Source organism: Falco rusticolus, chromosome 6 (genome assembly GCF_015220075.1).
Source record: "Falco rusticolus isolate bFalRus1 chromosome 6, bFalRus1.pri, whole genome shotgun sequence".
Classification (NCBI taxonomy): Eukaryota; Metazoa; Chordata; class Aves; order Falconiformes; family Falconidae; genus Falco; species Falco rusticolus.
In genome coordinates this window covers 11,387,899-11,410,420 of record NC_051192.1, presented here as the reverse complement: position 1 = coordinate 11,410,420, position 22,522 = coordinate 11,387,899, and the positions used below count along the sequence as shown (strand labels likewise).

Here is a 22,522-nt window from a genome sequence, read left to right as displayed (position 1 = left end):
CTGTTGCTACCAATTAACAAGTACCTAGCTAGAAAAATAACAGATAAATTCAGTGAGCCTGCAAGTAGTATCTTAGAAGCTTACCCAGTAAAAATGATTCTAAGGTCACCTGTCTGTGATACAAATGCTCTACATTTGTCTTGATGTCCTTGGTTAGTCCTTTCTCCAAAATCTGTTCAGTCTTTGAGGAGTGCTGAGATCAGAGTAACAAGTTTAAAGTTGCCAAGCCTGTTATTTCTCTTTGAAAGTCTTTGTTTTCTCAGCTTAACATGTTACCTTGAACTTGGATTCACATAGATTCTTGTTATGGGACTCCTAGTATACGAGGATTAGAAACGGAAATATAAACCGCAAGATTTGAAGTTTTTGTTGTCTTTGCCACAGGTATTGCAGCTTCTGGTGTTCTGCCCTCAGACTCATGAAACTTATTCCCTTATGAATCCCACTAGTGGCCTTGAAAATGAAGGCAAAATCCTTGCCCTGGCAGCTGAAGCGTGCCTAGGTCATGAGTCTGTGTCCTGAAAATTTCACTTGCCTCGCTTCCTTCTCCTTCCCCTTCATCCCCGTTGTATTTGCTTAAAGAGCATTTTGGGTGTTTCTGGACAAGGCGCAGCTGTTTCTGGTTAAGAGGAGTGGGAGTATAGCCAGAAGTACCCAATCCTACAATCCCACTAGACTGGGGTATATACAAACCGTGCTGAGCTCTATTAAGTGCAAATTATAATCCAAGCACCTACTTTCTTTTTGGGACAGATGGTGGGTGTAAAATATTCAGCTATGGGTATTTTTGAATTGATACTGTCAAAGTGGGTACTGAATATGAAATTGTTCTGGGAATATGAAATGGACTTGACACTGTTCATGTGTTGTTGAGATTGTACCAGTTCTTTTCTTTTTGGCTGTTGGCTATCACTCTCTGAATCAATGAAAAGATACTAAGTGAGCATTAGTTTCTTTGTAAAAGCACCCATTTGTATGCTGAAGCAGAAACATTTGATGGGCAGATACTGCAGTTGAGTGAGTGAAATGTTAAAATACAAACTGTGTCTTTTCAGGTCTTTTGCGGAAAGGTTGACTCAAAAAGGGGTCTGAATATTGACCTGGAGCGGCTTGACATTGAGCAGCGCACTACCAATTGTTCTAATGTCAGCTTTCTTCCTTAAGATAAAAGGGAGATGGGATTCTTTCTTTTTAAGTTGAAATGGGCAGCTAAAGGGAGAATGCTTCAGCAGAATACTTTCATCAGGAAAGGAGCAAGAAACAAGTATAACAAAAGCTGTTCAAAACTACTTTGAAGCTTTCCATTTCTGCTGAATCCTTTTAATCTGTACTATAACCTTTTCCTAACCTGCTCTTCTCTGCTTCAGCATTTAGTTTCTCTAATTGTATTTTGCTTCCTAGAATTCTTTGCTGTCATAAAAATGAATGTTTCTCTAATGTCTTAATATAGATCCTACCGATACTTCACATTTTAACGTCATGTTCTCAGTCATTATGAAACTTCCTTTTTTGATTCTTCTGGGCTCTGCTGGACACCATGTATCCACTGTCCTGTTAAAATTGCAGGTAGTCTCGGGCAGGGGTTCATTGTTCAAATGTTGCTGCTTAGTAAGCCAGGCTTTTTACAATTTTGCTCTGCCCCGTGTGCTCAGGTTTGTTCCTGTGGGAGGAGAAGGTAAAGGTCTTACAGGTATTGAGTTCTCACCTACCTTATGCAAAAATAGCTGGTGGGGGTGACAGCTTTTTGAATTGCCCTTGCTGAAACATGGTTTGCTTGAGTTCAGTCCTTTTTAGACAGCACACTTGTAGTGAGAAGAGCCTGCAGGCTCTAACAGCACCTCCTGCAATGAAAAAGCTAGTTGATTTTGAAAGGCAGGATCACATGAAGCCATAATCTGCCTGTTGTTGCATTCGTGGTGTCACATAAAGATGACAGCTGGTACTTCCAACATACCAAAATGATGGCCAGATGCCCCTGACCATGCTGCTCACCCACACCCGCTACGGTTGATGTTCCAGATCTGCTTGTGTGGGAGATGCAATATGTGAACAACTGTCACACCCGCCACAACATCAAACTTGGCATTAAAAAGGTGGAAGGAATGCAGTGTGCAGCTCAACAAAATTTGTTTCAGATCTAATAGGAGTGGTGCGTATCTATGGGTTTGGTTGCCCATGGTTAATCAACCTTCTGTTTGGATGAAGGTTGCACTTCAGGGGTATCAGCTGCGCCTGCATAGAGTTTTGAGGTTTTTACTTAATTTTTACCATTTTATGGGACTGAGGTGTGAATGCATCTGTGGTCCTGTTGCCTAGTAGAAGAGAGCAGTGGAAGTTTAGAGGCTAATGGACTGAGTAATCGGCCCAATTATTTGTGGCAAGCATTTAAGGAATATTGTCCCTTCTCCTCCCCGACCTTTATTGATGGAGGTAGGGATTTGGTCTCCTATGTCTGGTTCTTCCCTCAATTGCAGAGTGTACCCTGGAGCCCCATATTCCCCAGACATTGGTTCTAGAGGCAGAAATCTGGCCAAAATCGGGTGATGGTCTCTATTAAAGAAAACAAAATGTTACATTTGTTTAGGCAGTTTTGGTCTGGCTGTTGCTTTTCTTTGAGAATAGCTGAACTCTGTTCTTCATACAGGTGGAGCTTGAATGCTTCCTAAAGCAAGGAGACACATACACAGATTTCAAGTATTGCTTTCTGTGACTGTTGCTGTAGACAGCCACTGTAAATTGCCTTGTCTGTAATTTAGAATGTGGAAAAGGAAATAAGCAAGATTTTAAACTTTTTAAATGTTTCTTTTTTATTTATTTAACTTTACTTCTAAAAAGTAAGAAAAGTTAGGGTTTTTTTCTAAGCAGAGTATTTAAGCACCTCTTTTGCTGTGTCTATACTTTTCCCTACTCATTCTTTTCCAGTTATTCCTGTATTTTTTACAGCCTGCATCACTTGACCACAAAGTCATTTGTTTGGAGCAGCCCTGGACTATAAGAAACATGCGTAATGTCGCTTCAGAAGCACTCATTTCAGCGTAGTGTTGCACTGGTACCTAAGAATAATTTGATCACTGTAGCTTAAGATTAAGCATCTGTCTCATGCTTTCTGTTGGACTGGAGCCTAAGATACCCTAAGAAGAGATTACTGTTGTCAGCTAACTCCTAGACTGTAGCCTCAAAAATTTCTTAAGAGATCCCTTTTGATGTTTATTGAAAGCACAACCTGTTTGCTTTGACTATACAAGTAACTTAAATACCTGACATTGTTAAATACCTAAAATTCAATGGCAAGTTCTGGACTGGATTGCTTCCTAAAACATTTTATATACTTACATCTGTTGGAAGTTTGGTATCAGGTCTGATTATAAGTGGTAGAAACTAACATTAAGACCTGTGATGAAAAGGAAAAACCTATGTTCCCCGAAGAACCCACTGGTTTCAATTTGCTTGCCAAGTTTTGAGAAGAGCAACCAGATCTATGGAGCAGTGGTCATAAGGCCCTGGAGGGAGGACAGCAGGGCTGCAGGATAGACTGTAAAGCATTTTTATAGTAAAAAGACATTTTCATCCTTTCCTGCCCCTATGCATATTGCAGTCCCAGTCTTTCTTATAGAATTAATGATTTGCATGGCTGACTGCACAATGAGTGTGCACTCTGGAAACTTCCACTAGAGAACACAAGGCTGTTAAACCACCTTTTGATTTGTGAGTGATGCAAATTAAAATTCAAAGGTGAATGTCGAGGCATGTTAATATAGTACATTATCCTTTGAATCTAGAGAAGCATATAAGCACATAATTAAACAAATGCATATGTGGTACTACTTTAATGCTACAGTATAGCAATATGCTAAAAGCAGAGTGACATGAAAACTGTTATACCAATGCCAAAATACCTCTGATTGATACCACCACTCCTCTGTTCTTACAAGAACAGTTTTCTAAGGGAGCAAAGAAATGACAGCTTTTCAAAGCAAACTGTTTATACTGGTATAAAACCTGTACAGATAGATCAGCTGAATCTTACAGGATTTGAGTGTGTACTCGGCTCTCTGCTAAAGTGAGGGTGAACTGTCTGTTGAGCTGCTTTAGTCCTGAATGCAATTACTGAAAAACTTTAGGGCAGCCTTCTCCAAACATTTTTGGTCATGCACACCTAACAATAGTTGTTTGAGCAGCTACCCCTATCTGTGTATATTTATTTATAAATTATATACATGCACTACTGTATTAATATGCTACATACATTATAAAGCATACACAAAAATAGAAATTAAACCAGGATGACATAAAGATGAAATAAACACTATTTAAGTTTTTTATATTTGTTAACAATCAAATATTTTCTTCCAGCACTGCAATGGTTTGTCTTGTACATTCCCCTGGCAGCCCGTGTTGGAAACCACTGTGCTAAGGCCTGTGAAAGTATCTTGCTATGCAGCTCCTATATGGGCAAGCAGGCAGTGCCGGGCAAGCAGGAACTGTGGTCATTTGTATCCAGCTCTGCTAGACTGCATCAGTCCAGGCCCAGAGATAGAATTTCTGTAAAGTGCCTTGGCTTTTTCTGCCAGGAGTACTACCAGACCCTGATCAAATATTTAGCTATGATGAAAAGCAGTATGTTCACCTGCTTTCTCAGTCTTCTCTTTCCTCCCCAAATAAATAACATTCTAGCTTGCCTGGCAGGCTTGAGGTTTTGATCACACAAGGTTATAAAAACTCCAGGCCCAGCCTTGCTAATGATCTGAAGGTTGCTTTTTTTTCCTCCCACTAAAACATCGATGGAGGTTATAGCGCTTAGGACCTAGTAGAATCTGGCCCTAAGGGAGGAATCTTATCAATTCTTGATGTGGAAGGGAAAATGCTACCTATTCAGGTCCATTCACAGTTAGTGAGGAGGAAAGGAGCTGCATCAGAGATGATGGAAGAAGCTGATGGTGTTGAATGAGACTCAGTAGGTCTCTTTTCTTAATTTTATTTTATGAGGCAGTCAACATAAATAAAGAATGAATGGAGAGAAATGTTGCTTAAATAAGACCTTTGTGAACATAGCAACAAGCAGCTGAGGAAGTGGAAGGGCAATGCAAGAGAGCAAATCCGTCTACAATATAAAACCAGCTTTAGAAGTTAAGTCTGGAAGGCTTAGGAAGCAGGAGGCTCCCTGTGGAGATATATCTTCTTCTGTATTTGCCTTGCTGTTTCCACACACAGAGCCAAGAGAGGTGGGGGGAGGCTTACCAATCAGAACTTGAGGTTCTCGGATAATCCTTTTCCTGGGGGATTCTGTATTCAAAAAGCACTTAAAAAACAAGTTGGAAAATGAAAGAAGGTTTGGAAACAGATGAGCATTCTTGACGCCAGAGCTGCGGTACTTTATCCTGACTGGAGCAGTAGCATAGGTTGATCTTTCCTGGAGAGCAAGTTGACACTGGGCTTTCTGATAAATGAACACTGACTGATGCAGTGGCTCAGTGAGGGCACGAAGAGAGAGATGTCTCAGCTTCCTAGAAGACACAGTGGTAAAGAGGCAGAGATGCTTTGATGTCAATAGCAATAAAAGGCAGAAGAGTTTTGTCATGTGAGAGTAGTGGCTTACTTAAATAACCCTCAAATGTTATTTAAGTGGAGGCTATGAGGCATCTAGAGAATTGAGTTTTTCTTGTGGAAAATATGGTGCTAGATAAACACTGATGTGCTCAACACAGATGTTGGGCACTTGCTTGCCAGCAGGGACTGGCCAAGGCAAGAAAGGGACTCGCAACAGCAGCTCTATGTGAGTTGTTTCACATCTGCTATGAAATTAGATTGATTTTGGTGGGCTGGCTGGGCTCTACAGAAGAATACATTTCTGCCTTTGCTCACTTGCAGAAATATGTATGTCACCTTTTTGGTGTTTTAAGCCCCCAAGAATCTGAATCCACACTTGAAGGTTTTTAACTCGTCTTCCTTTATGCTGAGAATGATTGACGAGGGTGTAGATGTGGCACGCTCATACCTGTGGATTGTAGGAAAAGAGGCAGAGAATACAATTTTCAACACTTTCAAGTAACATTACACTTGTCTTTGAAACAAAAGAGAAAAGTCTTCAGTAGCAGACCTCTTTCACCAGTAATTATGGTGTTTGGTCTGTGCTTACTGGCTAATTAGATATTCCTTGCCAGAAAGAGTTTAATGGAAAAATGGTGTATGAAAGTATGACTTCAGACATCAATACTGTGTTAATTCACATGGGCCAGTGCTTGGGAGCAAGGGAGAGAAGTGGAACAGGAACCAGAGAGGGTCGGGACATCTGAGCAGCCACAGACTGGTCAGGCCCAGATGCAGATCTTTATTCTATGGCTTATGACTGAATACCGTCCAGTTGGACGTGCCCCTAACCGGTGCTGACCCAGCTGACCACCTTTAACACCTGACAGCAAATCCTTGTCTCAAAGCAGGTAACCTTAGAAACAGCAGTTTTAGACTTGAAGAATTCATAAGCCTCGTCTCATCGCTGAAGTGAAATACCAAGAGAACGGGAAAGTTGGAGATATGGCAGCATCTCAGAAACGCAGGAGGAAGGGTGGGCAGAACAGCAGAGAAGTGGAGCCTGGGGAAGCTCAGGGTCAGATAACAGCAAGCAACCAGGGAAGGCTGAGAATGTGCGGAGTGGAGCAAAGGAAAACAGGACATAGGTCCCAGTGCCAGCCTGAGACATGGATAAGCTAGAAGCACAGATGGTGTGATTCACCTAAGAGAGCAGAGCATAGCAGTCATGGAGTAGAACATGCAGGGAGGCTGACTCCTGGTTCCTGAACTCAGGAAATATTTGCTCTTGCTCAATGGGCAGGCACTTTGGAAGGGAAGCACCACTTCAGTCCTTGAGCAGCCGTCAAAATTCACAGTCTTTATTTAAATGGGAACTTTTCCAGTTATTTGCCACTGAGTAAATATATTTATTCATCATATCATGAACTCATAAGCCAGCCTGATATGAAAACAGTAGCTTACATATTTCCCCTTTAAGAAAACTGATCTGTGAGTAGATAAGAGCATGCAGGACAGGGCATGGGGCCAGCCCATGTTTACAGCGCAAAAACATACTGAGAAGCATCCTTATTACTATTAGTTAAAACATTACCTTAAGCATGCTATTGACTCTGCTTATAGCCTCTAATCAGTCACAGGCTGATTATCCTGGCCAGATTTTTGCAGATCGTGGAGGATTTAGCTCTGGCATAGTAATCCGAAGATCTGTTATGAACCCTAATATGAAGACTGCAGCTTCTATAAGAGGAAGAATATAACTAGGAAACGTGAAGCTGCAGTCACTGAGGTCTTGAGCTATAAATGTCCTAATCTGTGGTTACAGAATGGGAAGCTATTATTTCTGTTGTGATAATGCCCAGAAGCCTCTGTTGGAATCCTTAATGTTGAAGTGCTTGGCGCTTTGCAAATGGGACACACTTTGCAGTGGTTACTAATGTGAATTTACCTTGCAGGTGCATCCTGTATAAATTATACCTGCAGATTCAAGGAACTGTTGTTTGGGCCTGGGTTTTATATAGCAGAAATATTTATTTGCTTTGCCTTCCATTCCATTACTTAATATGACCCAGATTTCATCAGCAACAACTTTTTTTTATATTTTATTTTTAGTGAGCACACTATGAAATTCTTTGAAAATCTCTGCTGAATGAAATCTGTGTTGAATCTCTGTTGCTGCTAGGTCCAAAATGAGAAGTACAAGGTACTTTCTCCTTTTTTAAGCTGAGGGTATGTTCTTACAGTGATTAAATCCCATGAGGTCTTTCAGCTTTTATTGGTTCATCTGTTAGCAACCCCCAAGAAGCATGAAGATGATGACCTCCAGGTGTAGCTGTGATCTGGTGTGATGGATGGCTACCAGTAAGCAGCGCCTGTCTAGTCACCTTAAATCTTTTACCTGCCAGATCTCAGACTACAGTATACTAAGACTGTGAGGAGGTGGACTTTGGCTCCAAAGTAACAAAGCGTCTCTCCCGAAAGGCCATGGGGGAAGACATATGATGGTGTTCTTTGCAAACTTAGTTCCCTGGCCCAGTCCCCGCTCTGCTTGCGCCCCGGCAGCGGTGCAGCATGGTGCAGTTGTGAGGGCAATTGGGCATGGAGCTGGGCAGAGGCTGCAGGGTCAGTGCTGTGTTGCTGAGGGATTCCTGAGGGGCTGCTATTGCTGAGGATGAGCGGTGCTGTGTTGCTGAGGATCCTGCTTATGCACTGTTTAGCTCCAAGTTGTGCTTCTGGCTCGCTCTGCAGATACAACTCCCCGAAAGCCTTCCCTGGGGGTACAGAGGTTTGGAAACACATCTGCATCACTCTGGAGTTAACCCAGGTGGTACAAGTAATAAATCCACCTTTTTGCACAGATGACTGCTTTTTTTTTTTTACACTTCATTGTTGAAGGAAGGCTGTGGTTTCTTAAAACTGAGTAGTTGTGGGTTTATAAGTTATTAGGAAGCCTAAGCTGTTGAAGTGCTGTGGAATGTGTCATGTATCCTGCATGTGGCAAGAGGATTAGGGATGTTGTTCGTGGTATATAGAAGTAATTTATTGAACTTTCCAGTCACTTGACTATTTTGAATTCAGATGTTCATACAGCCTGTGGCACTGGTCATTTCCAAGGGCAGGCAGAACAAGGATGGAAAAAGGCAGTCTAACAACAGGGGCAGGCATAAAAGAGGAAAAATCAAACTGTGCACAAAGTGATAGTGTGCTTGTGTAAAGGAGCCCAGGCCCTAGCAAGGATTGCAAATACATGACCCACACTTGCATCTCAGGTGTCCTAAGAAAATGTTTAGACTTTCATCTGCCTCTAAGCCTAATGCACCAACGAGGAATGTGTGGCTTGTAACTGCTTGTCCCAAGGTTTTTGAGGATTTTGGGGAGGAACATGGAGAATATAAAGTAGGGAAATTACAAGTTTAAAAGCAGCTGTGTAAATGCAGATGCATCATGAGCTTCTCTGATAGAGGTGGTGTAACTTTCAAACAAGGGTATCTGTGCCTGAAGTGTTGATATATTTTATTATTACAATCTCTAAAGTGATGAGAGCTCCTTTGCCTCCCAGTCTGGGGTGATCACAGCAGAGAAACTTTTGTCTTACTGGGCAGTTTGTGAAGCTCACCTGAAAGCATATGTGCATGCTTTCCTACAGAGAGCAGTAAAAGTCAAAGGGGGCTGATACAACCCAAAGGAAGGATATTTGGAAAAAGAGCCTGAATATCATCCCATGGAGCACCCGGTACCAACCTTCTTGGGCAGATTCTGTTTTTTGAGCTCTGCTAGCTGGCCTGCAGCAAGAGCACCCTGCTCATCACCCTCTCCCAAGTGGGTGCAGCAGTAGGTGCTTAGTTATGTTCACGGGAAGTAGCATCAAATGTTTCGGGGACTATGTGCTTATCCTAACAACTATTCTCTGCCTTCTTCAGGAAGAGGCGGTAGCTCTTGGGAAGCAATTGTAGAGACCAGTACTGTAGCAATGTTAGCTCATGTGGGATGGAGATGAATCATGAGGAGGTTCTGTACTGAAATGAATGTACTTGTATGAAAAGGTTGTCTCTAATGCTTTACTGAACTGTCTGGATTTCCAGTTGATGTATTCTTTCTTTTTTTTAATAATTTTTGAACAAAGCGGAAAACCATTTCCTCATGAGACTTGCTCAAAACAAAGAGGTTCATTTTTCAGTGGCATATGTGTGTTGCATGTAAATGCAGAAGTTGGTGTGAAGGCTTTCAGCATCTCATTAGTTGGGTCACTTGCTTATTGACTTTTATTTACAAAAGATAAATTAAATGTCATGATGATTTGCCTGGAAAACATACTAGGCTATTTTCCCTTCTTCAAATGCAGAATCCCTCCTTTTGGAGGCAGGTTCCTGTCATCAAATATTGCTATTGCTTGTACAGATGAATTTTTATTTTAAATTGCTGGAAAGGAGCAAGTTGCATGCAGGTCATGGTATTTGTGAACAGTGTGCACTAGAACAGACCAGGGACCCGGGAGAGAAAGATGTGATGGTGGATTGCATCTGCAAGAGTTGCCGGTGCAGCGGGGTGTCCTCCCATGGGTACATCCCAAAGCAGCCTTCTGGGATTTAGTTATCAGGGTCACCTTGCCTAGTAATGGAAGTTGTGCTGACATAAAACTGTCCATGCTGCTTCATAGGGTTATTTCATAAATGTGCACAGCTGTGCCTACAGCCAGATGTGTAACTGCTCTGTGATCTACAAAAAGCTGTATTACTGATGATATATGAAGTCAGAATGTTGATGGTTGTCTCTAACCTGCTAGATATGCTCAGTGTCAGCTGGGCTGCCAGGAACAGCCAATCTGCTCTGATGGTTGAGTGCAGTAAAATGTTAATAGAAAACTGCAGTGGCAAAAGAAAGTGCAGTTGACTATTGCTGTGGAAGCTGCTGCAGCAGGAATTCCTCCAAAGAGGGACAAGTGTATTCAGTCCCACAGCCAGATGAGTAATATGCAAAGGATTATGTAAACTGACACAATATGGTACTGTTCCAGCATTGACTCTGCTGTTTTAAGGTGTTTGGCTTTTTAAAATTATTTTAACCATAAGACCTTGCACCAGTGTTCGGGAGGTTCCTTTGGATTGGGAGGATCTCTTGGATGTTGATAACGGTGATCGGTAGGTTGTAAGATCTCACCACAGAAATGAAGTAAGTATATAATTAAAGGTGTAAACATTATCCGCAGTGGGCTTTTCATTCTTTCTACTTCACTTGTCGCAGCTTGAAGGCTTTGTAGCTTTAAACATGATGGTAAACACAAAGAATTACTCTCTTAATTAAATGGTTTTTTGACTGTGGCTTAAATCTACAAGCTGCACTTCAACAGAAGGCTGCCACAGCGTCGCTCCTGTGCTCATTCCCAGACCAGTGCTGTTGGTGGCAGAGCGTACATTTGGTCAGTGGGAAAGGCATAAGACCTGCCTGCTTGGTCCTCTGAAAATGGCCAGAAATTTAACTATTTTTCATACAGTGTCTTGTCACACATAGTAACCTGCTGAGTGACAGCAGCACGGGGCAGGACGCATGGGCAGGGCGCCTTGGTTATCACCCAGGGCCTCTCGTCACACTGGGTGGGAAGGCTGTCTGGTGTTGGGTGGGAATGGGTGCATTACTCGTCTCTGACCTATGCCAGGTTGATGTGCTAGACCTGACTCTCAAGGGTTTTGCTATAACGCTGAAGAAAATGAGATGAGAATCTGTATCCAATGCAGAGCAGTGAAAAAAGCTGAATTGCAGGAAGTTCCTTAGTTTACTAGATACTTTACTAAATTTTACCATTTAATATAAATTTTACTGTTTGGTTCACTAAATAAGTTCTTTATTTAACTTGTCATAACTCAGCGCTGTCTGGTGTGGAGGCCAGGGACTCTTGACCAGGCAGCAAGGAGTGGATGTGCACTGGGTTTTAGTCCTTTTTAATTTGTCCTTGGATTGCTTTTAGACCCAGCTCTTAATCTCTCTATGGATAGAAGTCAGACTGCAATGTGTGGATCACTTTATTGCTGACACTGTGAGAAAAACAATCCTTTTTAGTGCTGGGGAGGGAAGAGAAAGTACCCTTTCATGGAAAGTGAAACAATTTTTGTGACTACAGTTATGTGCAATCCTGGAGGCATTGTCAAAGGCATGCTTATAGAGGTTGGAAAAGTGCAGTCAAATCACACTTTGCTAAATAGCTCAGAATAAACTTAACGGAAACCAAATGTAGAGCAGAAATGTGTGCAACTGAGTGCCCAGGCAAGGGTGCAAAGTAAGTTTCTGGGGGAAGGGTCCTGTTAAATCCTACCCAGAAGCCTGGACTGCTGAGAGCGCCCTTGTGCTCTAAGAAAAGAACCATCTTTGGAAGAAGGACAATATCTAGTTTCTTCTTTCTCACTTAAGAAAGCCAATATAGTGTCTGTTCGGGAGTTGTTGGGGTTTTTTATTGCATCCTCGTAGGTTGCCTCTGAGCTCCCAGCAACTCCACGGTACAGATCATGTTTTGATCATTTATATATAGAATTCTTGTGTCGGGCAGTCCTAAGGGAAACCAGAATTCATCTGTCAGAATAACAAATGCTAACATCTACTTGCCCTCAAATATTGGTCAGAACCACAGCTGGTATAAATTAGGATGACTCCTTTAATTTAAAGTAGACTTGTCCCTGAAACTTTGGTTGCTTTTTTTAATGAAGGTGAGCGAAATACATGCAGCGTAATATCCTGCATTAAAGACCTGGATACTTGCTGCCCAGTTGCTACAGGAGAGCAGTATCTGAAATAAACTGGAATAAAACTCGGAAGAGAACTGTTACATGCACTTACTTCAAGCTGTCTTGACAGGCTGCTCATAAGGCTGTCAAACTGGCTATGGTTTGAGAGTGGTCTGATGGACATTTCTTCCAGACCATTAAGAATAGGGCCGATATGAAAACTGATTTTCTGGCAAGCCAGATAAGGTCCAGTGCTTCCAAAGCTTTACATGCGGGAACTTTATGTGAAATGGAAGTTCTGAAAAATCTCACTTGGGAAATATTAAAACATCGGTTTTTATTTTGTTGCTGTTTTGTCAGCTCTTAGTATTGGTCTCTACTCATTGAGAAAGATGAATTGTTTAAACTGTCTGTCATATTTTATCAGTTGACACTTTCCACGAAAACATCATGATTTTTTTGATGAATCTATGTTTTCTGACAGAAATCTTCTGTCAGCATTTTTTTTATGTTCTCTGAATAAGACCCCAAAATCATGTTGTGTACTTTTGGAAAGTGTATAATTGCTTACACTTAAGAAGAAGGAATTAATTGTCTTTTCAAACCCTAGTCTTTGAAAGCTGTGCCATATGTCAGAGGAGAAAATACTTGCAAATTGACCAAAAATAACAGGTTCTGCATAGACTTTTCTTAGGTATGTATCTGTGTATAATACACCTAAATGTGCTATCGTCATGCATGACTATAAATTGTTAGATTTTTGCTCAAAGAGGACAATGAAATGGCCTCTAAATTCTTAAACAGATGCTTCTATCACTCCTGTATCTGATTCAGGAGTATTTGGGTCTGCCCAGTTGCCAGTAAAGTTAAATTAATTTCAAAGTCAACCCTGGCTTAGCTTTGCACAAGGTTTGGTTCCAGCCCGTGCAATTTGGATTGGCATACATATGGTAATACCTGGGCCTATTAATGTAATGACATGTTTTATCATGAACCTCAGTTAAACTTTGAATGAGAGCACTAGGTCTTTTGCACAGCAGAGCAAAAGGAGAATTTTCTTCTTCTTACATCTTGCATTTTCTTCTTACACATCTGATTTATCCTGCCCATAATGACAATGCTTTTGACCTCATTAAGATTTGTATGTTATGTGCGAGCACTGATAGATTACAGTAGGCTTTTAAACTTTCCATCTTTTAGTCTGAGTCTGTGAAGGTTGGTAATTGGAACTGGAAAAATGGAAAAGGGTAAATTAACTTATAAAAATGTGCTCAGATTACTTAGTTCTGCAAACCAGTGAAGTAAGGAAAAAGCAGTTAATTCACTTGGAGTTCTTACTTTTTTCTGAATGTGCTGCTCAGTAAGGAAGACTAGAAACACTGGTGGGATCAAAGCAGGGGGAAGAATGACTGGTTGGGACCCAGCGACAGAGAAGACCGGAGATTGCAGGAGGATGCACAGGGGCTGCCAGAGGGATGGTGACATAGAAGTTTCACATGACCTTTTTCTTAAATCTTTCTGTTTTTTCTGTAATGTTTGTATTTGCTGAGAAGTTGAGCGTGCAGCCTGCTCTCTAGCTAGGCGTTGGACCTAGTGAGGCTGCTGCAGTTTGCTCTGAGCTGAGTTGAGCCAAAACAGGCTCTGCAATGTGCGCAGTCTGAGGGCGAGGTGCCAGCCTCCTCTGCACAGTCATATATCCAGTATGGAAACACAAATGGCTTTCCCTGCTTATCTTCTTCATTTATTTTGAATCTATTCTTATAGAATCTATACCTATAGCTCTGGGGGAGATATTCCTTCTGAGTGCAAAACAGAAAATAGAACCAACCTGGTCAAAATAGGATCTAGTCGCAGTAATGACTTGCAAGGTGATTGCTGCTAATTGCACATGCAAATTTTTGCTGGTAGACAAGGCAAGAAGGAAGAAGAGTTTGCGTGTGCATGTTGTGTGATAACAGAGAAAGTTTATGTTCATTTCCATGTTCTGCAAAGTCACTTAAAGCAAGCCCCAAATGCTTGTGCTGGTGCATGTGCTGCCCAGCCAGAGGTTACTCCTTAGAGCCCTGTCCCTGCCACGGGTGTGCAGAGAACACTGGGTCTAGCTGCATGTTTGGGAACTCCTAGAGTGCTTTTGTTCTCTGACTCTAACTTATATTGGAAATCCTGATTGGTTCTTAAAGCAAAAAACCCTATGTAAATAAATACATTCTCCATGCACACGCTTCAGCGCAGAGGAGAGAGATAATTGTGTATTCATTTTGAGAACGGAAGACTAGGCAAATCCAGTATTTTATTTGACTGAGTAAAGCTTTGAAAGGTAAATGGTGCGTGTATGGAACACTGAACTCTTTTCATATCAGTATTTTCTGGGTAAGTGCTATTTAAGTCAATGTAAAAATCTTTAAAGAGCACAAATTCACTATTTAAGTCTTATGCAGTTGGCTTTATATACGGGATATATTTGTGTACTTGGAAAGTCATATTTAAATAATGTATTTTAGACCAGTAATTAACTATGCAAAACCCAATTCATGTTAAAAATTCAGTTTTCTACCTACAGAAATTCAGTATCATTCTTGTTTTATTGCATATCAGTGAATTATGAATCAGTTGTACTCACTGCCAATAAAGGCTGTTTTTTAAGAAAATGAGATTATACAGGGCTTTTCAGAATTATATTTAGTCAACAATTAGGTTGATGTTTGAGTCAGAAAGTGATTCAGTTCACTTTTTTTAGAGCTGTGTGGGTTCTGCATAGCCAATGGGATATAAATCTTGGAATATTTATTTCAGGAAGGAGAGCAAATAGGAGATTCTGTGCAGCTGGTGCAGGACTGCTGGGTAAAAAGGAATTGTCTTATCCAGTATACCTGGCAGTCTTCCATATTCGCTTTTCAAGTTAAACTTGTGCAGCTACTGAAAACTTATTTATACATCAAAGGTACCTTTTTGTGCTTCTTACTGCTCTTGACTTCCTAAAGATGGAGTCCAGCACATACCTATTGTCCATACCCACCTGTCTCAAGACGAATATTTTTCACTTCATAAGACTTAATGCGTTATGAATGCATCTTGTTTGCTGTAGGCAAGATTTAAAAAATTACCCCCACTCCCAGCATCTGCTTCTAAAGGCAAGAGTTTAAAAAATATCTCTATGCTGTACCTGGGAGGTTGCCTGGGCACTGGAGTTCAATAGCTACTTAAGACTTCGTGTATAACTAGGAATACACTCTGTGCAGTGTGTTTTTATAATGAAGCCATATCTACTGTAGAATGTAAAAACTTAAGATTAAGTTGTGGGGAAGAAGAAAGTGATGTACTCTAAGTCATTCGTACAGAATCATTTGTAGAGCGTTTTATGTCAGCTATAACAGTCTAGCGGGTGCTACTAGAATATAAATCTCCTGATCAAAAGAAGAGACTTCTTTGTTAAGAGGCTTTATTATTGCAATAGCAGCTAAGGTTAAGTAAGTATATCTCTTCTAGCCCCATAGTTTTCACTTGATAATGAAAATCTTTTATCGTTTAAGCTGCAATGTTCTGCTCTGTTCTTACCAGAACATGGTCTGTGTGGAGCTCTTTGCTCTGGTCTTGCTGTATAGAGGAATGTGCTTTCAACTGAACTGTTTCACTTCCAGTTTCTCAGTCTCACAAATTAAAATTGGAAAGTAATCTTCAAATATATGTTTATTTCCCCATGACACTTGGGAAAAGAAATACTCACTTTTGCTTGCTTTTTTTGGCATTCTTTGCAGTCTGAAGGTTCACTGGTTCAGTGTCTTGGTGCTGTTTTTACTGTCCTTCTAATTGCCCGAGTGCACCCAAACGTTAAGGCTGAAGTCCAGTCACAGTATTTGTGTAGTTCCTCATAGCACTGTTTCATGCAAAATTTCTGCAAGCTATAGTTGTTGCTGTAACTAAGGATGTGAGCTGAGATACAGGGGTACTGGAGAACGTCACCTGACCAGCATGGTAGTGGATCTTTGCAGAGCCAGATTGTAGAAGGGCAGATCTCGTGCTCAGATTCAGCTGTGAGAGCCGATGCTGAGACCCCCAGCAGCCACGTAGTGCAAGGAAGACTCATTCTTGTTAGGCAGAACTTCAAATGAGCAGCTGTGTGCTGCCTGCTTTTGTTCAGGAAGTTTCCAACAGTCCCAAGGCTGAAGGCTGTTAAACTAAGGTGCAGTATTTATTGGATCCAACTCTGAGTTTGGGGTTATAAGCATGACACTATTTTTGCCCAGGGATGTAGAACTACTCTTAAGCACTGCCCTGTCCACTGGCTTTGTCCATGCTGCTCCTCTCAGGTGTATTGATTTTCACGGCTTCTGTAGGAGAATAGAGAATGTCCCTGGCTCCATAGCCTTTACCTGGTGGCTAAAGCACTGCCATGGGGTGGGAGCATGAAAAGCACTACTTTTAAAATGGATCTTAATCAGCTTATGGAAGGGATCAGAGGAGAAAGGGCTGTATGCATCCCTGGTATTGCAGGCTTGATGTTCCTAATTCGGCTTAATGTAATCTGGTGTCTGACTGGATAACCTTGTTATACTGATACAGTGCTGCCAACCCTTAGAGCTTCCTTCCCCGCCCCCCCCCCCCCCCCCTCCTTCCCCTCTGCTTCTTATGGAATAGTTGAAATGGGCAGAGAAGGTGCAGGAACAGTGAAAAGCTGGAGTAATGACAGCATGGGACTGTAAGGCTTATTACATTTTGGGAGGAAGACCACCAACGTATGCCTTGTAATGCTAAAAATATTTGCTGTGACATAGGACCGCAACACTAGCTACGTGGTGTCTTTGACTTGTTCTGGTAACCTGCTCTCTTGGGGATGTCACAGTGCAGGATAAGGCTCCAATGTGGCGGCAGAGGCACATAGCTCGGTAGTGTGTGGACATGATCTACATGGCTCTATGTGTGGAGCAGAGGCAGATTTGAAAGTCACAGGATTAATGACAATGAACTGGGCAGGAATTTGAGGTGCAAAAGGAAAGGTAGGATTGGGTTCTAGTGCCCAGGAGTCATGTCATCTGGGATGGGGACAGTGTGCAGTCTCTGGAGGGCTTGGACACCTTCCTGCTGGGCTGTTCTGAGGAAGGCACTGCTTTGACACGCGTATGGACAAATCAAAGATTATCCAGAAAAAGGCCAAAACAGCTGCTGAGGGTAAAAGTTACAGATAGTCTGTAGATGGAAAAAATAGATGCATGCTGCTTCACAGACCTGCATGCTACAACCTAATGACTGTGCAGACCAGAGGAAGAGACTGTTCAGAGTGTGTTGTATTCATATCATATAGGAGGAAGACAGAGAGTATAGGGGGGAAGTTTCCTGATGAGATCTGTCAGACAGCAGGTCTGTTTTCAAAGGAATTAACTGACGTGCCATCACTTTGGCCCTGTTTTCCTGCTATAGGAAAGTTAACCTTGCTTTAGATTGCTGGCGTTGGACATACCTTGTGATGATCAGGGATGAGCTTATCTTCCCTCTTGCTTTTGCCCTAGGTCCAACACGAAAAATGCCCCTGACTGCCAGTGCCATGGACTTTTTTCAGCTCTTTGTCCCTGACAATGTACTAAAGAATATGGTGGTCCAAACCAACATGTATGCCAAGAAGTACCAGGAGAGGTTCGGTAGTGATGATGCCTGGATTGACGTCACCCTGACGGAAATGAAGGCCTTCTTAGGCTACATGATATCAACCAGCATCCACCACTGTGAGTCCGTTCTCAGCATCTGGAGCAGCGGCTTCTACAGCAACAAGAGCATTGCACTTATCATGACACAATCACGGTTTGAGAAGATCCTGAAGTACTTCCACATTGTGGCCTTCCGCTCGAGCCAGACAACGCATGGCCTCTACAAAATCCAGCCTTTTCTGGACTCTCTGCAGAATGGCTTTGACTCTGCTTTTAAACCTTCACAAGCCCAGGTAAGAGTTAACCTGTTGGCAGGGAACATCTAACCTATGTGCTCCAGGTTGTCCCACTGTGACGGAAAGTGCAGAGCACAGCTACCTGAAGAAAGAGCTGGGGCTTCACAGTGTGAAGCCACGCTGCGATGCCTCCATGAAACATGAGAGAAAGCAGCACTGTCCTGTACAACTTCTCAGCAATGTCTGACCTGGAGCTCTGCAGTGCAGGTATCTGGCATGTTTCAATAGGAATGATGCTCTCTGAGCTGGGGCTGTCCGCTCTTGTGGTTGAAACAAGCCAGGAGACTTCTCAGTGAGGTTGGCACTGGTAGGTTTTGCTATCCTGATGATGAGAGGTTGCAGGCCGCTCCTGTGAGGGGGAGCGGAGGGAGCAGATCTGGTACAGCTGGGCTGGAGGGAAAACCTTTAGCTGCCTCTGCTACAGCAGTAGGAGCTTGCTGTATGGTCCAGCAGCACAGCTGCCTCCTCATGACTGAGCAAAGGGAAAATAGGCAGGGGGACAGGTGCCTTTGCTTGCTGTGCGGTTGTCAGCTGCCCTCAACAGCACCGCCTGTGCCTTGTGCCAGTCCTGGTTTTTAATGATGGGTGATGCGCCTATGGAAAAATATATTGATGTGTGGATTTGCAACCAAAGTGAACTTGAAATAGTTCTAGACTACCAGGAATAAAAGTAAACAGGTTCCAATGAATTTTCATTTCCAGATACAATTATGGGTAGAGCAGAATGCCATTCTGTAGGGAAACTGCTCTGTAGACTGGGACAGACACTGGAAGCAACTAAATATAGAAACTTATGTAGCTGATGGTTGTCTGACTACAGCTGTACATGTGAACTTTTTTTTAAAGTGCAAAGAAATCTTTTCTTAATATTCATCATGCACTGTTTAAACTTTGTTCCAGTGTAAGTGATCTCCTTTTGGACCTGTTTCTATCAGAAATCGGGAAAGAAAAAAAAAAAAGCATGAAATATGTTACTGCTTGAAATGACTTCTCAATCAACTCTGTGTTTTCAGAGTATAAAGATTTCACCTATACATTTGGAAAGGGTGTTGTGTCCATCGTCCTCTTTTTCTTCCTGTTTCCCCTCTGAAGTATCACATTTTTGCCCACTGCACAAAATTAGTGGAAGTCATAGATGCATCACATCCATTGAAGTGTGCCTACAATACATTGGGAGTGATTACAGGGTTTTTCTATTTTATAGACAACAAAAATCATACCTGTATAATTCAGGACAACACTGCTGTCTAACAAGCTGTTGCGGTAGAAGAGGGAGGAGTGTTCTCCCTAAGCCATGCCAGCAAGGTGCATTTCCATCAGGAGAAAAGAGGCAGTGAGAGACATGGTATTGTTGGGACCGAGCTCTCATTAAGATATGAAATCTAATCCTTATGACCACTGACTTAAATGGGCAGAAGATAAAGGCTTCAGAAATGTGATCACTGTGTCTAATGTAAAATGCTTATAATGGTGTGCTGTGGGACATGCTGTGAGTGCAAATGCATTAAAAGATAAAATTTGATTTGCATGTATATCCCTTCTCCCTGCCCCCCTCCCGAGCAAGGTTTGAGAACTGAACTGGCAAAATCACAGCATCCTGTTTGCAGTGGCAAAACATTTAAACTCCACAAGCAAAGTCTAGGCTTGTGCTGAGCTTGGTAAAGGACATGCTACTTGGAAAAAAAATAAAGAGGGGAAGAAGCAGTGAAAGCCCAGTTCCATTCCTTCTCCCTCCTCTTCTCTGCTTCCTCGTCTGTGTTTGTCAGTGATTTCTATACAGCATGTTTCAGTGGTATTGAGTGGAACAAAAACCATTAAATACAGCTTCAGAAATAACTCCGTGAGAAAGAAAAAGGTTTTGAATCTGTTGTTTAAAATATGCTAGTGTAGTGCTGGTAGCCTACTGGGGGATGTTCCAGGCCTCCTCCTGAAAGGAGCCTTCTGCCTAATGTCCTCCTGGGTGCCATCAGGCAGGGCTGCACACTATGTGTCTCAAGAGACGTGAACCCCATCTGCTCAAAACAGCAGGAAAGACCTCTCCTTGGAAATTGCCTTGAGTGCAGATTAGCAGACTGCAATAATCATCAAACGCAGAATGTCAGGCCCAGTGAGAAATAATAGGAATAATTAAAAATAATGACCCAGTTGCACAGAAACAAGGGAAAAATCAAGGGGAAAGATCCATTCAGATGGGTTTGGGGACGTGCTGCCTCATGAAAATGTTTTGGGAAGAAAGGCCCAAGTTTCTGCTATCAGTGATATCTGGTGCTATTTCTGTGATCAGTGATAAGTTCAAAATGGATTTTTTTGCTTAAGGTACACCTCAAGGTGCATCTTAAACGTGAGATTTGTGGTATTGGGGTGGCTTGTGCCTGAGCAGCGATCTATGCTCAAGCTTTAGGCTAACATTTTGTAAGTGGCATCAAGCAGAGGAATGACTTGCTTGGGCTCCTTGCTGTTGAGTGCAGCAGCGCCGCTGGGGCTTGTAGGTAGACTTCTGACTGACTTTCTTCCTCTGGCAGGTGGACTTACAGAACATGGGTTAGAAAGATGACATATTTAACTCAACCCTATAGACAGAGCAGGCAGTCTGCATCCAGCAGGCAGTGCAACATCTGCTTTCACTGTTACTACTTCTATAGACTTGATCTTTTCTTTTTGGAGAGCTAGAGAATATTCTTCAAATGGAATTTCTGACAGAAGATATTTAGAGGTTTTTTTTCTCATGCGTAACTCCCCCCAAAAATGTGCATGCAACACATGACAACATGCAACACCACAGTTTCTATGAAAGGCAACAGAGGGAGAGAGAGAGAACTATGCCAATATACTGAAACGAAGAAAACAATCTGGTGAATTATAATTATTTTGCTAAATATACTGAGCAAACAAAAGGAAATAATTACTCTCCAGCTTATGAAGGTATTGAAAGCCCAGAACATTATAATTGTGATCAGCATTGCTAGCTTCTATTTCCGAAGTAAAAATAAAATGGTGTTCTGACCTTGATTGGGTAGGAATGACAGGAATATTCTCTGTGTTCTATCCCTCCCAAAGATCTTCTGCATAAATAACTGCTGCCTCTGCCTGAGCAACAAGAGGTGGAGTTTTGGGTCTGTTCCTGGACTCAGTGTTGTCTGTTTGCTGCTTAGCTTTGTAGCTGTGCTACTGTCTACAAGTGGAAGCCTGAAGACAGGGGGGATGCCCTGCCTGAGCTCAGAAGGTACACTGCAACAAATTCAAGGGTACTTACCTGCCAAGGATATAACGCTGAATTCCAGAAACCAGAGGAGCTCAGGAAAATAACATCACTGCTCAAATATCCTTCTGTGCCTGCTGTGTGTTTATATGCTTATCAGCAGGATGCGGCTAGACAGGATTGCTGTCTTTGGCTGCCCCTGACTAGCATGGCAGAGGTCAGGAGCACAACTCCAGGCACTCTCCTCTTCCATTTCCCTCCAAAGTACCTTCTCTTTGGCATCTTGGAACCAAACAGTTCTGTGTCTGCCCAGTGAAATGTCAGCTGGGAACAGTCAGATTAAGTCCATAGCTCAGGCAGGAGTGAACTCCCTGTCAAAAAAGAGAGACCTAACTCCAACCTCTTGCTTCAAGGGCGGGGTGCTAAAGTTTGGCCAGTTAATAGGAGGTTTGTTTGTGTTTTGATCTTGGTGGTATCACAGGGTGCAGCTAAGTGGTTTCAGAATAGTTCTTCCAAACCGACTCACAGCATCAGACAACAGCTTCTCTGACAGTACAGAGGGGCAAAACCAGGCTGATCAACTCATAGCTCTTTTGAGTCCTCATAATTAAATGTTGATTTGATATTGGGCATTTCCAAATTATAAGATGTTGCTCAAGTCACACCTCTATATCTCAGTTTTCCTGTTTTCAGAGTGATTCTGTGTGAGTAAGGGTGCTGATCCTAACCAGGACCGTTCTGTCTTAGGGCTTGTATGAGTGTAATGCAAAGACATAAGTATTCAGAGGATGTTGGCCAACTATAAGACACAGAGCAAGAGAAAGACAAGAGGAGCGGTAAGGATGTTGAATAGCAAGGTAAATTTCTGATGTCCTGTAGCTCTTGGCCAGTTGATCCTCTGGTGAAGCCAGATTTTAGGGAGAGTTTGACAGCGGAAAATGATGAACCTTTATGGCTACTTTTAAGTTACCTCATGGTAATGCAGCGCTGTAAGAGCTGACAGGATTTATTCTTTAACGAGTCAATTGAAGACTGAACAAATGGGCAGAGGAGCATGAAATCATGGTTCCATCGGAGGTGGGAGTTGACCTTTGAATGATAGCAGAGAGGATCAGTAAAACGTGGTTAGGCCAAATAGGACTTTGAATG

At 42.2% G+C, this 22,522-nt stretch overlaps 1 protein-coding gene across 1 annotated transcript in view; it reads left to right on the top strand.

Annotated features, from left to right (window-relative positions):
* The window catches only part of PGBD5 (piggyBac transposable element derived 5), a 73,884-nt gene that overhangs the window by 12,264 nt on the left and 39,098 nt on the right, over positions 1–22,522 (top strand). Inside the window, exon 2 of the mRNA XM_037391070.1 lies at positions 17,744–18,171. Within this exon, the coding sequence (XP_037246967.1) occupies positions 17,744–18,171 (428 nt within the window). The remainder of the gene's footprint in view (positions 1–17,743; positions 18,172–22,522) is intronic.